Genomic DNA, 15,312 nt, shown 5'->3' on the forward strand with positions numbered 1-15,312 from the left:
TGAACTCCAGGCAGGCAACGGAACCCGGATCCCTTTTCAAAAATAACGGGGCCGGCACTGCCCCTCTATCCGGCTCGCACTCGGCCGGGTCGCTCAACCCGGCCAAGTCCCTCGACCCAGCCAAGCTCTCCAACCCGGCCGGACTCCTCAACTCGGCCCCAACAACCAAGCTCAAGACTTCCCCAACAAGCCAGCACCACCCTTGGCGTGTTCTCCAACCCGGCCGAGGGTCAGCGGCCGTCCCATCCCCGCCGAACGATGGGATGAGTCTCCACCAACCGATGACCGAAGCCACAGTGCCCCGCCCATACCTCTGGTCAGCCGGACGAGGCAATAGTGCCCCCACCTACCTACTGACCAGGGCTAGCATGGCAACAGTGCAATCATCGTCACCCATGACACCAGCAAGTGGCGACCTTATGGAGCGCCACTGTAGCCGACTTTACTCGGCCACGCCCTGACGATCGACAAGACAGCGCACCGCGTCCCTAGGCGCATGGGGCCCGCGCCCGGGGTACCCGACGGGTCCCAGCATCGGGTTCCCTGGACACTGACAACCCGGCCCTATGGCCTTGTAACATTACCATTGTACCCCTGGGGGGTTGACCTATAAAACCCCTAGGAGCCCTCATGCATACGGGCAATGCGATACACTCACCCATCCACCCACTCACACACCTAGCAAGCAACACCCGAGGAGAAGGAGCGGCCTAAGCCTTGGCCTGCCTTCCTTCTTCCTCCTTACAGCTCTAGGAGCAACTCTGCACTGTTACATATAAATCACACTCAGTAGGACTAGGGGTGTTATCTCTCCGGAGAGCCCCGAACCTGGGTATGTCTTGCGTCCCGCGCTCACTCATGCCGATCTCGCCTCTAGAGACCACCAGTGCCCTCGAGACTCCTCCTATCTTTAGCCATCCCTTGGCATCTGCCGTGCGCCCACCACGACAGTTGGCGCCCACCGTGGGGCATCTCGAGGTCCTGGCCGGGAGCATGCTTCAGACGGGGTCACGCTGGCGGACAACGTCATCGACGCACTCGCCGCCTCCTTCGCCACGCTGCGCATCTCCGATGCGCCTACGACCGACGAGTACCCCAGCCAGGTACTTAGCTTTTCTGACTCCCCGCTCTCCATCAATGTCGGCGCTCCTGCCGGAGCGATGGACCTCTGCGTGGAGGTTTTCGTCACCGACATTGGCGCCTCCTCCTCGTCGAGCACGACAAGGAAGGCCGCCGAAGCTAAGGCCGCGGCGGATAGGGCCGGCTCGCCCAACCCGCTGCGCGCCATGATGCAGAGCCCCCACGTTCCCATCGGCACCGACATCAATGCCTCCAACATCGCTGAGGCCCGGACTCGTCTCAACGAGGATCGCTAGCGCCTGCTGGACCTCACCGAGACACTCGCCGCCACGCAGCGTCGCCTCGACTGCGCTAAGCTAGAGCGCGCCGCCGCCTACGGTTTCATGCCTACCGCGCCCGAGCCAAGCCGGGTCGCCGACGTGCGAGCCCGGGGTGGCGCGATCGGGAGCGCCTTCGGCGCTCTCCCTCCCGTCTACGAAACTCCCGTGAAGAACATGCGCGCTGCCCAGGCGGCCGCGGTCGGCCTGGATCCGCTCGAGGGCGAGGAGCTGCAAGATCACCTCAAAAGGGTGAACGACCTCCTCGTCGCGGCCAACGCGCAGCAGGACCGCCTCAACCAGCTCGCCAAGCCGGCCGGATCCGGCTCCGTCCGAGTCGCTGGACCCGGCGACAACAAGCACACGGCGTCTTCACCACCCGGCGAGGTGATACGTCTCCAACGTATCTATAATTTTTGATTGCTCCATGCTATATTATCTACTGTTTTGGACATTATTGGGCTTTATTATTCACTTTTATATTATTTTTGGGACTAACCTATTAACCGGAGGCCCAGCCCAGAATTGCTGTTTTTTGCCTATTTCAGAGTTTCGCAGAAAAGGAATATCAAACGGAGTCCAAACGGAATGAAACCTTCGGGAACGTGATTTTCTCACCGAACATGATCCAGGAGACTTGGACCCTATGTAAGAGAAGCTTCCAGGAGGCCACGAGGTAGGGGGCACGCCCACCCCCCAGGGCGCGCCCTCCACCCTCGTGGGCCCCCTGTTGCTCCACCAACGTACTTCTTCCACCTATATATACCTACGTACCCCCAAACGATCAGAGATGGAGCCAAAAACCTAATTCCACCGCCGCAACCTTCTGTACCCACGAGATCCCATCTTGGGGCCTGTTCCGAAGCTCCGCCGGAGGGGACATCCATCACGGAGGGCTTCTACATCAACACCATAGCCTCTCCGATGAAGTGTGAGTAGTTTACCTCAGACCTTCGGGTCCATAGTTAGTAGCTAGATGCCTTCTTCTCTCTTTTTGGATCTCAATACAATGTTCTCCCCCTCTCTCGTGGAGATCTATTCGATGTAATCTTCTTTTTGCGGTGTGTTTGTTGAGACCGATGAATTGTGGGTTTATGATCAAGATTATCTATGAACAATATTTGAATCTTCGCTGAATTCTTTTATGTATGATTGGTTATCTTTGCAAGTCTCTTCGAATTATCAGTTTGGTTTGGCCTACTAGATTGATCTTTCTTGCAATGGGAGAAGTGCTTAGCTTTGGGTTCAATCTTGCGGTGTCCTTTCCCAGTGACAGTAGGGACAGCAAGGCACGTATTGCATTGTTGCCATCGAGGATAACAAGATGTGGTTTTTATCATATTGCATGAATTTATCCCTCTACATCGTGTCATCTTGCTTAAGGCGTTACTCTGTTTTCATGAACTTAATACTCTAGATGCATGCTGGATAGCGGTCGATGAGTGGAGTAATAGTAGTAGATGCAGGCAGGAGTCGGTCTACTTGTCTCGGACATGATGCCTATATACATGATCATACCTAGATACTCTCATAACTATGCTCAATTCTGTCAATTGCTCAACAGTAATTCATTCACCCACCGTAAGATACTTATGCTCTTGAGAGAAGCCACTAGTGAAATCTATGCCCCCCGGGTCTATCTTCATCATATTAATCTTCCAACACTTAGTTATTTCCTTTGCTTTTTTACTTTGCTTTTATTTTACTTTGCATCTTTATCACAAAAATACCAAAAATAGTATCTTATTATCTCTATCATATCTCACTCTCGTAAGTGACCGTGAAGGGATTGACAACCCCTTATCGCGTTGGTTGCGAGGAGTTGCTTTGTGTAGGTACGAGGGACTCGCGCGTAGCCTCCTACTGGATTGATACCTTGGTTCTCAAAAACTGAGGGAAATACTTTCGCTACTTTGCTGCATCACCCTTTCCTCTTCAAGGAAATCCAACGCAGTGCTCAAGAGGTAGCAAGGAAGATTTCTGGCGCCGTTGCCGTGGAGTCTACGCAAAAGTCAACATACCAAGTACCCATCACAATCCCTTATCTCCCGCATTACATTATTTGCCATTTGCCTCTCGTTTTCCTCTCCCCCATTTCACCCTTTCTATTTTATTCGCCCTCTCTTTTTCGTCTGCCTCTTTTTCGCTTGCTTTTTGTTTGCCCGTGTGTTGGATTGCTTGTTTGTCACGATGGCTCAAGATAATACCAAATTATGTGACTTTAACAATACCAACAATAATGATTTCCTTAGCACTCCGATTGCTCCTCTTACCAATACTGAATCTTGTGAAATCAATGCTGCTTTGTTGAATCTTGTCATGAAAGATCAATTCGCCGGCCTTCCTAGTGAAGATGCCGCTACTCATCTAAATAGCTTAGTTGATTTGTGTGATTTGCTAGGATTCCATGATTTTGATGATTGCTCTGTAAACTTGCACCTTGCCGATTCCACTATTAAGAAACCTATGGGAAGAATTAATGATGTTATTATTGTTGCAAATAGGAATTATGTGCCCGTAGATTTTATCGTTCTTGATATAGATTGCAATTCTTCATGTCCTATTATTCTTGGTAGACCTTTCCTTAGAATGATTGGTGCAATTATTGATATGAAGGAAGGGAATATTAGATTCCAATTTCCGTTAAAGAAAGGCATGGAACACTTCCCTAGAAATAAAATAAAATTACCATATGAATCTATCATGAGAGCCACTTATGGATTGCCTACCAAATATGGCAATACCTAGATCTATCCTTGCTTTTATGCCTAGCTAGGGGCGTTAAACGACAGCGCTTGTTGGGAGGCAACCCAATTTTATTTTTAGTTTTTTTTTTTGCTTTTTGCTTCTGTTTAGGAATAAATATTTGTTCTAGCCTCTGGTTAGATGTGTTTTTATGTTTTAATTAGTGTTTGTGCCAAGTTAAACCTATAGGATCTTCTTGGATGATAGTTATTTGATCTTGCTGTAATTTCCAGAAACTTTATGTTCACGAAAACAATTGTTAAAAATCACCAGAACGTGATAAAATACTGATTCCAAGTGCTGCTGATCAATAAACAAATTGCCTAGGTCTTCCTATTTTGGCTGATTTTTTGGAGTTCCAGAAGTTTGCGTTAGTTACAGATTACTACAGACTGTTCTGTTTTTGACAGATTCTGTTTTTTGTGTGTTGTTTGCTTATTTTGATGAATCTATGGCTAGTAAAATAGTTTATAAACCATAGAGAAGTTGGAATACAGTAGGTTTAACACCAATATAAATAAATAATGAGTTCATTACAGTACCTTGAAGTGGTCTTTTGTTTTCTTTCGCTAACGGAGCTCACGAGATTTCTGTTGAGTTTTGGGTTGTGAAGTTTTCAAGTTTTGGGTGAAAGTTTTTTGATGGATTATGGAACAAGGAGTGGCAAGAGCCTAAGCTTGGGGATGCCCATGGCACCCCCAAGATAATCTAAGGACACCAAAAATCCAAAGCTTGGGGATGCCCCGGAAGGCATCCCCTCTTTCGTCTACTTCCATCGGTAACTTTACTTGGAGCTATATTTTTATTCACCACATGATATGTGTTTTGCTTGGAGCGTCTTGTATGGTTTGAGTCTTTGATTTTTAGTTTACCACAATTATCCTTGCTGTACACACCTTTTGAGAGAGCCATACATGATTTGGAAATTATTAGAATACTCTTTGTGCTTCACTTATATCTTTTGAGTTATATAGTTTTGCTCTAGTGCTTCACTTATATCTTTTAGAGCACGGTGGTGGATTTGTTTTATAGAAACTATTGATCTCTCATGCTTCACTTAGATTATTTTGAGAGTCTTAAATAACATGGTAATTTGCTTAATAAATCTTAATATGCTAGGTATTCAAGAATAGTAAAAACTTTCTTATGAGTGTGTTGAATACTATGAGAAGTTTGATGCTTGATGATTGTTTTGAGATATGGAGGTAATAATATCAAAGTCGTGCTAGTTGAGTAGTTGTGAATTTGAGAAATGCTTGTGTTGAAGTTTGCAAGTCCGGTAGCATGCACGTATGGTAAACGTTATGTAACAAATTTGAAACATGAGGTGTTCTTTGATTGTCCTCCTTATGAGTGGCGGTCGGGGACGAGCGATGGTCTTTTCCTACCAATCTATCCCCCTAGGAGCATGCGCGTAGTGCTTGGTTTTTGATGACTTGTAGATTTTTGCAATAAGTATGTGAGTTCTTTATGACTAATGTTGAGTCCATGGATTATACGCACTCTCACCCTTCCATCATTGCTAGCCTCTTCGGTACCGTGCATTGCGCTTCCTCACATTGAGAGTTGGTGCAAACTTCGCCGGTGCATCCAAACCCCGTGATATGATACGCTCTTTCACACATAAACCTCGTTATATCTTCCTCAAAACAGCCACCATACCTACCTATTATGGCATTTCCATAGCCATTCCGAGATATATTGCCATGCAACTTTCCACCATTCCGTTTATCATGACACGTTCATCATTGTCATATTGCTTAGCATGATCATGTAGTTGACATAGTATTTGTGGCAAAGCCACCGTTCATAATTCTTTTATACATGTCACTCTTGGTTCATTGCATATCCCGGTACACCGCCGGAGGCATTCATATAGAGTCATACTTTGTTCTAGTATTGAGTTGTAATCATTGAGTTGTAAATAAATAGAAGTGTGATGATCATCATTTTCTAGAGCATTGTCCCAAGTGAGGAATAAAAAAAAAGAGAGAGAGAAAGGCCATAAAAAAAAGAAGGCCCAAAAAAAGAAGGCCCAAAAAAGAGAGAGAAGGGACAATGCTACTATCCTTTGCCACACTTGTGCTTCAAAGTAGCACCATAATCTTCATGATAGGAGTCTCTTGTTTTGTCACTTTCATATACTAGTGGGAATTTTTCATTATAGAACTTGGCTTGTATATTCCAACAATGGGCCTCCTCAAGTGCCCTAGGTCTTCGTGAGCAAGCAAGTTGGATGCACACCCACTTAGTTTCTTTTGTTGAGCTTTTATACATTTATAGCTCTAGTGCATCCGTTGCATGGCAATCCCTACTCCTTGCATTAACATCAATCGATGGGCATCTCCATAGCCCATTGATTAGCCTCGTTGATGTGAGACTTTCTCCTTTTTTTGTCTTCTCCACATGACCCCCATCATCATATTCTATTCCACCCATAGTGCTATGTCCATGGCTCGCGCTCATATATTGCGTGAAAGTTTATAGGTTTGAGATTACTACAGTATGAAACAATTGCTTGGCTTGTCATCGGGGTTGTGCATGATGAGAGCATTCTTGTGTGACGAAAATGGAGCATGACTAAACTATATGATTTTGTAGGGATGAACTTTCTTTGGCCATGTTATTTTGAGAGGACATAATTGCTTAGTTAGTATGCTTGAAGTATTATTATTTTTATGTCAATATGAACTTTTATCTTGAATCTTTCGGATCTGAATATTCATACCACAATTAAGAAGAATTACATTGAAATTATGCCTAGTAGCACTCTGCATCAAAAATTATCTTTTATCATTTACCTACTCGAGGACGAGCAGGAATTAAGCTTGGGGATGCTTGATACGTCTCCAACGTATCTATAATTTTTGATTGCTACATGCTATATTATCTACTGTTTTGGACATTATTGGGCTTTATTATTCACTTTTATATAATTTTTGGGACTAACCTATTAACCGGAGGCCCAGCCCAAAATTGTTGTTTTTTGCCTATTTCAGAGTTTCGCAGAAAAGGAATATCAAATGGAGTCCAAACGGAATGAAACCTTTGGGAACGTGATTTTCTCACCGAACATGATCCAGGAGACTTGGACCCTACGTAAGAGAAGCTTCTAGGAGGCCACGAGGTAGGGGGCGCGCCCTCAACCCTCGTGGGCCCCCTGTTGCTCCACCAACATACTTCTTCCTCCTATATATACCTACGTACCCCCAAACGATCAGAGACGGAGCCAAAAACCTAATTCCACCGCCGCAACCTTCCGTACCCACGAGATCCCATCTTGGGGCCTGTTCCGGAGCTCCGCCGGAGGGGGCATCCATCACGGAGGGCTTCTACATCAACACCATAGCCTCTTCGATGAAGTGTGAGTAGTTTACCTCAGACCTTCGGGTCCATAGTTAGTAGCTAGATGGCTTCTTCTCTCTTTTTGGATCTCAATACAATGTTCTCCCCCTCTCTCGTGGAGATCTATTCGATGTAATCTTCGTTTTGCGGTGTGTTTGTTGAGACCGATGAATTGTGGGTTTATGATCAAGATTATCTATGAACAATATTTGAATCTTCTCTGAATTCTTTTATGTATGATTGGTTATCTTTGCAAGTCTCTTCGAATTATCAGTTTGGTTTGGCCTACTAGATTGATCTTTCTTGCAATGGGAGAAGTGCTTAGCTTTGGGTTCAATCTTGCGGTGTCCTTTCCCAGTGACAGTAGGGGCAGCAAGGCACGTATTGTATTGTTGCCATCAAGGATAACAACATCGGGTTTTTATCATATTGCATGAATTTATCCCTCTACATCATGTCATCTTGCTTAAGGCGTTACTCTGTTTTCATGAACTTAATACTCTAGATGCATGCTGGATAGCGGTCGATGAGTGGAGTAATAGTAGTAGATGCAGGCAGGAGTCGGTCTACTTGTCTCGGACGTGATGCCTATATACATGATCATACCTAGATACTCTCATAACTATGCTCAATTCTGTCAATTGCTCAACAGTAATTCGTTCACCCACCATAAAATACTTATGCTCTTGAGACAAGCCACTAGTGAAATCTATGGCCCCGGGGTCTATCTTCATCATATTAATCTTCCAACACTTAGTTATTTCCTTTCCTTTTTACTTTGCTTTTATTTTATTTTGCATCTTTATCACAAAAATATTATCTTATTATCTCTATCAGATCTCACTCTCGTAAGTGACCGTGAAGGGATTGACAGCCCCTTATCGTGTTGGTTGCGAGGAGTTATTTGCTTTGTGTAGGTACGAGGGACTCGTGCGTAGCCTCCTACTGGATTGATACCTTGGTTCTCAAAAACTGAGGGAAATACTTTCGCTACTTTGCTGCATCACCCTTTCCTCTTCAATGAAATCCAACGCAGTGCTCAAGAGGTAGCACGAGGCGCACTCCGGCCGCACCCGAACCGGGCACAACCCCGCCCCGACGGCTGCCGGCGGCTTGGGCGACGCGCCGGCCTTCGAGGTCCAGCGCCGCCTCGACCCCCTGCTCCAACCCGGCATACGTCCGACTACGGTCGACTAGGCCCCCGGCGGCGCGGTCGCCGACCGTCTGGGCCCGTGTGCCATCGACGACACCGACGCCCATCACCGCCTCGACCGACTCGCTCTCTCCCAGGAGCTGGAGGAGACCGGCTCGGTCGGGCCAGCATGCTTCGGGCCACGCATCCGGGGCGAGCCCTTTACTAAAGGGTTCACGCTCCCCCGCGACACCCCCAAGTACAACGGCACCGTGAAACCGAAGGACTAGCTCACCGACTACACCACCGCCATCGGCATCGCCGACGGTAACCACCGCCTCGCCATACGCTACGCAGCCCTCATGCTCCAGGGGTCGGCCCACACCTGGTTGAATAGTCTACCGGCTGGCAGCATCAACACGTGGGTCGACTTTGAGCAGGCCTTCGTACGCAACTTCACCGTCACCCACAAAGGACCCGGCCGCCCCAGTCAGCTCGCCATGTGCGTGCAGGGGCCGGCGGAAACCGGCCGCGAGTACCTCGCGTGCTGGACTGAGCTCCGAAACAGGTGCGAAGGCGTCCACGAAGTCCAAGCGATCCAGTACTTCGTCAACGGGTACCGGGATGGCACCCTCCTCAAGCACAAGCTCTTGCGCTCCGAGCCGGCCACCATGGCCGCGCTCATGGCGACGGTGGACAAGTACGCCAACGCCGACACCGCCATGAAGATCCAAGTGGCACTGGATGAAGCCGGCAAAGCAAAGCCGGTTCCCCCTCCGAAGCCGGCCGGTGAAGGAAGCCGGCAGCAGCACAACCAGCAGAACAACAAGCGGAAGGCCGATCAGCCGGCCCAGCGCTACGACAACTGGCTTGTCGCGGCCGCTGAGCAGGCACCCACGACCGACCCGGCCGCCAAACGTCGGAACACCGGCAAGACGACATGGCAGCCCGCCATGAGCTTCGAGGAGATGCTCGATGCTCTCTGCAAGCACCACAACGGCGCAAGGCCGTCCACGCACACGCTCCGACAGTGCGCCATCACCAAGCGCATCGCGAGGGGCGACATCCCGCCTCCTCCGGCTCCGTCTTTGGGAGCAGGGCCGCCGCCTCCGCCTCCACCACTGCCACCAGCCAGCGGCGTGATGCGCGACGACCCCTACCCGGCCCAGAACGCGACCTACATCGTCTTCAGTAGTCTCGGCGACGACAAGCGCAGCGAGCACCTCCTTCGGCAGGAGGTGAACACCGTCATCCCGGCCAAGATGGAATACATGCATTGGTCGGAACGCCCGGTCACCTGGACCCGGGAGGACGACCCGGCCGTCATGCCGAACCCAGGTGGTTACGCCCTCGTCCTCGACCGCACTGTCGTCGCGCGCCGGCGCACGTGGAAGTTCTCCCCGGTTCTCGTCAACGGCGGCAACAGCATCAACATGCTTTACCACGACAACCTAACCAAGCTCGGCCTCGAGGCCAAAGACCTGGAGCCGACCCAGACGATCTTCCACGGCATCGTTCCCGGCCTCTCCTGCTCTCCGATCGGCTAGATCCGGCTCGACATCCTGTTCGGCGACAGCAGCCACTTCTGATGCAAGCCAATCTGATTTGAGATGGTGGACCTATCCAACGCGTACCACGCACTGCTGGGCCGGCCCTTGCTCGCCGAGTTCATGGCGGTCCCCCACTACGCCTACCTGAAGATGAAGCTACCGGGTCTGAAGGGCCTCATCACCGTCACCAGCGACTACCGCAAGTCCCTGGACTGCACCTGAGATGGCGCCAAGCTAGTCGAGTCGCTGGTCATAGCTGAGGAGCAGCGCCAACTCGACTGGATCGTCGCCTTGGCCCAAGAGGCATCGGCTGCACAGGTCCCGGCTGAGAAGCCGGCCGATGAGGCCGCGTTCAAGCCCTCCAAGGAAACCAAGAAGGTGAAGCTGAACCCGGAAGACCCCAGCTGCAACAAGTACGTAGTCGTGGGCACCCGCCTCGACAACAAATAGGAAGGCGAGCTCGTCGACTTCCTCCGTGAGAATCGGGATATCTTTGCATGAACCCCAAAGGACATGCCGGGTATCCCGAGGAAGTACGCCGAGCACAATCTCCACCTCTGCAAGGATAGCAAGCCTGTCCATCAGCCCCTACGACGCTTTTCCAAAGAGAAGAGAAGGACCATCGGTGAGGAGGTCGCCAAGCTTTTGGCGGCCGGCTTCATCATGGAAGTGTTTCACCCCGAGTGGCTGGCCAACCCAGTCCTCGTCCTGAAGAAGAACAAGACTTGGCGCATCTGTATCGACTACACCAGCCTGAACAAGGCCTGCCCCAAAGACCCGTTCGCCCTCCCGCAGATCGACCAAGTCATCGACTCCACTGCCGGGTGTGAGCTCCTGTCCTTCCTGGATGCTTACTCCGGCTATCATCAGATGAAGCTGGACCTGGCCGACGCCCTGAAGACGTCCTTCATCACGCCCTTTTGGGCGTATTGCTACATCACCATGTCGTTCGGCCTAAAGAACGCCGGCGCCACTTTCCAGCGCTGCATGCAGAAATGCTTGCTGCCGCAACTCGGCCGCAACACCACGTTTACGTGGACGACATTGTTGTGAAGACCAAGCAGCACCTCACGCTCCTCGACAATTTGAAGGAGACCTTCGCCAACCTGCGCGAGTACAAGGTCAAGCTCAACCCGGAAAATTGTGTTTTCGGCGTCCCGGCCGGAAAGCTACTCGGCTTCCTCGTCTCAGAGCGCGGCATTGAGGCGAACCCAGAGAAGATCAAGGCCATCGAGCGCATGCGCAAGCCGGCTCGGCTGCGCAATGTCTAGAAATTTACCGGCTGCTTGGCCTCGGTCAGCCGGTTTCTCAGCCGGCTGGGTGAGAGGGCTTTCCAGGATGAAGAAGACGACGCCGTTCGAGTGGAACGACCAGGCGGATGAGGATTTCCGGGATCTCAAGCGCATGCTCTCCACCGCACCAGTCCTGGCCGCACCGGCCGAGAAGGAGCCACTGTTGCTCTATATCGCCGCAACCTCGCGGTCGGTCAGCACGGTGATGGTGGTCGAGCGACCTGAGGAGGACAAGGTCCAAGTCGCCCAACGTCCCGTCTACTACCTGAGCGAGGTGCTCTCCGCCGCGAAGCAGAACTACCCGCACTACCAGAAGATTTGTTACGGCGTGTACTTCACCACCAAGAAGCTGAAGCAGTACTTCCAAGAGCATGTCGTCACCATGATCAGCACGGCCCCTCTCGGCGAGATCATCGGGTGACGGGATGCCTCTGGATGGGTCGCCAAGTGGGCGCTCGAGCTAGCCGGCCACACCATCTTCTATGAGCCTCGCACCACGATCAAGTCCCAGGCTGTGGCCGACTTCCTCGTCGACTGGACTGAGACCCAGTACCTGCCACCACCACCGGACTCGACGCACTGGCGCATGCACTTCAACGGCTTGAAGATGCAACTCAGCCTGGGGGCAGGCATCATGCTGTCCTCCCCCAAGGGCGACCGGCTCAAGTACGCACTGCAAATCCACTTTGCCGCCTCCAACAACGTCGCCGAGTATGAAGCCCTTGTGCACGGCCTCCGGCTCGCCAAGGAACTCGGCATCCGGTGCATCCTGTGCTTCGGCGACTCGGACCTGGTGGTGCAGCAGTGCTCCGGCGAGTGGGACGCCCATGACTCCAACATGGCAAGCTACCGCTTCCTCGTCCAAAAGCTATCCGGATTCTTCGCGGGCTGCGAGTTCCTCCATGTCCCGCGCGCAGAGAATGAGGTGGCCGACCCGCTCGCCAAGATCGCCTCATCCCGACAGTCCATTCCGTCCGGCGTCTCCCTCGAGCATCTGCACAAGCCGTCCATCAAGCTGTCTCCGGACTCCGAGTCCATCCACGTCCCAGCCGACCTGGCCGCACCCCAAAACGGCCCGGGGACTGCTCCAACCGACCCAGCCGCGCCTCAACCCGGCCCGTGGACTGCTCCAACCGACCCGGCCGCGCCTCAACCCGGCCCGGGGACTGCTCCAGCTGACCCGACCTCACCTCAACCCGGCCCAGGGGCTGCTGAACCCGGCTCGGGGGCTGCCACCCCGGAACCCACCGTAATGGCTGTCTTCGCCGGGGTCATGGCACCATCCTGGGCCCTGCCCATCTCGGAGTTCCTGGAGAACGGGGTCCTCCCCATGGACGAGACCGAAGCCCAGCAAGTGCAGCGCCGAGCGTCCACCTACAGCATCATCAACAACGAGCTCGTCAAGCGCAGCTCCACAGGCGTTTTTCAGCGCTGCGTCGAGCGGGACAGGGGCATCGAGATCCTCCTCGACATACACCAGGGCGAGTGCGGGCACCACGCCGCTTCGCGTTCCCTGGTGGCCAAAGCTTTCCACCATGGTTTCTACTGGCCCACGGCCCTCGAAGACGCGGAGTCACTCGTCCTCAAGTGTGAGGGATGCCAGCGCTTCAGCAAGCGCAACCACCAGCCGGCGTCGGCACTCCGGACCACCCCGATCGCCTGGCCCTTCGCGGTCTGGGGACTCGACATGGTGGGGCCCTTCAAGACCGCCCGAGGCGGCATGACGCATCTGCTGGTGGCGGTGGGCAAGTTCACCAAGTGGATCGAAGCAAGGCCGATCAAGAAGCTGGACGGGCTGACGGCCGTTCGGTTCGTCAAGGACATCGCGGTGCGCTACGGCATGCCAAACAGCATCATCACGGACAATGGAACCAACTTCGCCAAGGACGTGCTCTACTGCTCCATCTCCGGCATCCGCCTCGACTTGGCTTCCGTCGCACATCCGCAGTCCAATGGCCAGGTCGAGCGGGCTAACGGCCTCATCCTACCCGGCATCAAACCGCGACTCGTCGAGCCCCTCATCCGTTCACCCGGCAGTTGGCTCGATGAGTTGCCGGCCGTCCTCTGGAGTCTCCGCACCACGCCAAACAGATCGACCGGGTTCACCCCTTTCTTCCTCGTCTACGGAGCAGAAGCCGTCATCCCGACCGATGTCGAGTTCGACTCATCGCGCGTCACGATGTACACGGAAGCCGAAGCAAAGGAAGCCCGCGAAGACGGCATCGACCTGCTCGAAGAAGCACGTCTCCTAGCGCTCAGTCGCTCAGCCATCTACCAGCAAGGTCTGAGGCATTACCACATCAAGAAGATCAAGCCCCTCGCTTTCCGAGAGGGAGACCTCGTCCTCCGGCTCATCCAAGAGCAGACCGGCCAGCACAAGCTGTCCTCCCCTTGGGAGGGCCCCTTCATCGTCAACAAGGCCTTATGCGACCGCAACGCGTACTACCTCATCGACGCCCGCAAGACAAACAAGCGCAAGAGGGACACCGCCGGCGAAGAAACAACCCGGCCCTGGAATGCAGAGCTCCTCCGCCCGTTTTACAGTTAGCCGTGTGCACGTATGTATCACTTCCCTTTGTAATCATCTGAAAACTATGGGATCCCCGAACGACGCTCGTGGGCTGCCCCTTTTGCGACTAAGCTATTGTGTCTCCTACATTTGTGCACTACTTTACTCATAAGCCAACCCAGCCACCGGGTCGACTTGCTCGACCCGGGGGCTCGGGGGCTGGCCGGCTTGGCCACCCATCGTTCCCCTTAGTGGCTCCTGACGCGTTGGATCGCCACGGCCTCTCACTTCGCCCTAAGCCACAGAACCGATTTTCGGCTATTGGTTGTCAAGCACATGAGACCAAAAGCACCAGGGTACCACGAACACTAAGTCAAGGACCGCTGGGTCGCCCAACCCGGCCCTGCCACTTTAAGTTTCCGCACGACCGGCTGCTCGCCAACCCGGCCCCGCCGGATTGCCACCAGCCGGCCCAGAGGGTATTTCGGTCACGCTCAACGTTTCGAAAGCCTAAGTATTGTACGCTCCTCTCAAAGGCCAAACCCTTGTCACGGAACAGAGCCTCGGCCATCAGACTCGCGGGGGGAACCCATAGGGGGAAAGTTGCAAGAAAACAGTTCCAAAAACAAAAAGTAAAGGTGCAGGCACCCACGAAGTTCCTGCATACCGCCGGGTCGCCCAACCCGGCCCTTCCACTTTAAGTTGCCGCACGACCGGCTACTCGCCAACCCAGCCCCGCCGGATTGACCGCCAGCCGGCCGAGTGGGTGTTTCGCTCACGCTCAACATTTTGAAAGCCTAAGTATTGTACGCTCCCCTCAAAGGCCAAACCCCTTGTCACGGATCGGAGCCTCGGCCGTCAGACTCGCGGGGGGGAAACCCAAAGGGGGAAAGTTGCAAGAAAACGGCTCCAAAAAACGAAAAGCAAAGGCGCAAACATTCACGCAGCTCATACATCTTAAAATTCAAACAGGCCCAAGGCCAGAGTTCATTACAACCAGTTAACCCCCAGTGGGTGGGTGGACTTGCTACCTAACAGAAATTTTTACTAAGATAAAATCAGGCGTTCCTGTCGCTGGATCGCGCAGCTCCCGGGTCCGCTGAGGTGCCGGTGTCCTCCTCCCCGATGTCCGCGTCGCGGTAGACGTCCGTCTCCCCGGAGCTGCCCTCCAGGTCGTCCAGAAGCAAGCCGTAGTCGTCAGCAGGCATGACTCCGCCGTCTTCCTCCTGCTCTGGCCGGAACTCGTCATGGAAGGCGAAATCGGCGATATAGCTGGCCCGAGCAGCAATCCGGCCGGCCTCCGCATGCAGCTGGCTCTTCGAGCCGGCTCACTGGCCCATCA

At 52.7% G+C, this 15,312-nt stretch overlaps 1 protein-coding gene across 1 annotated transcript; it reads left to right on the forward strand.

Annotated features, from left to right (window-relative positions):
- The first annotated feature begins 11,507 nt into the window (after window positions 1-11,507).
- LOC109777501 (uncharacterized) lies at window positions 11,508-14,974 on the forward strand. The gene is made up of 4 exons (XM_020336128.1): window positions 11,508-11,735; window positions 11,910-12,127; window positions 12,308-13,743; window positions 14,943-14,974. Exons 1-4 carry the CDS (start codon window positions 11,508-11,510, stop codon window positions 14,972-14,974), a joined length of 1,914 nt encoding a protein of 637 aa, XP_020191717.1.
- The last annotated feature ends 338 nt before the right edge of the window (window positions 14,975-15,312 follow it).

This window comes from Aegilops tauschii, chromosome 3 (genome assembly GCF_002575655.3).
Source record: "Aegilops tauschii subsp. strangulata cultivar AL8/78 chromosome 3, Aet v6.0, whole genome shotgun sequence".
NCBI lineage: Eukaryota > Viridiplantae > Streptophyta > Magnoliopsida > Poales > Poaceae > Aegilops > Aegilops tauschii.

Excerpts from the sequence above, each read along its gene's own strand:
- LOC109777501 (XM_020336128.1), top strand. The coding sequence starts at position 11,508 with ATGAAGAAGACGACGCCGTTCGAGTGGAACGACCAGGCGGATGAGGAT. Across the intron at positions 12,128-12,307 it reads CCCAAGGGCGACCGGCTCAA|CTACCGCTTCCTCGTCCAAA; the intron begins GTACGCACTGCA and ends CAACATGGCAAG. Across the intron at positions 13,744-14,942 it reads CTCAGCCATCTACCAGCAAG|GCCCAAGGCCAGAGTTCATT; the intron begins GTCTGAGGCATT and ends AAATTCAAACAG.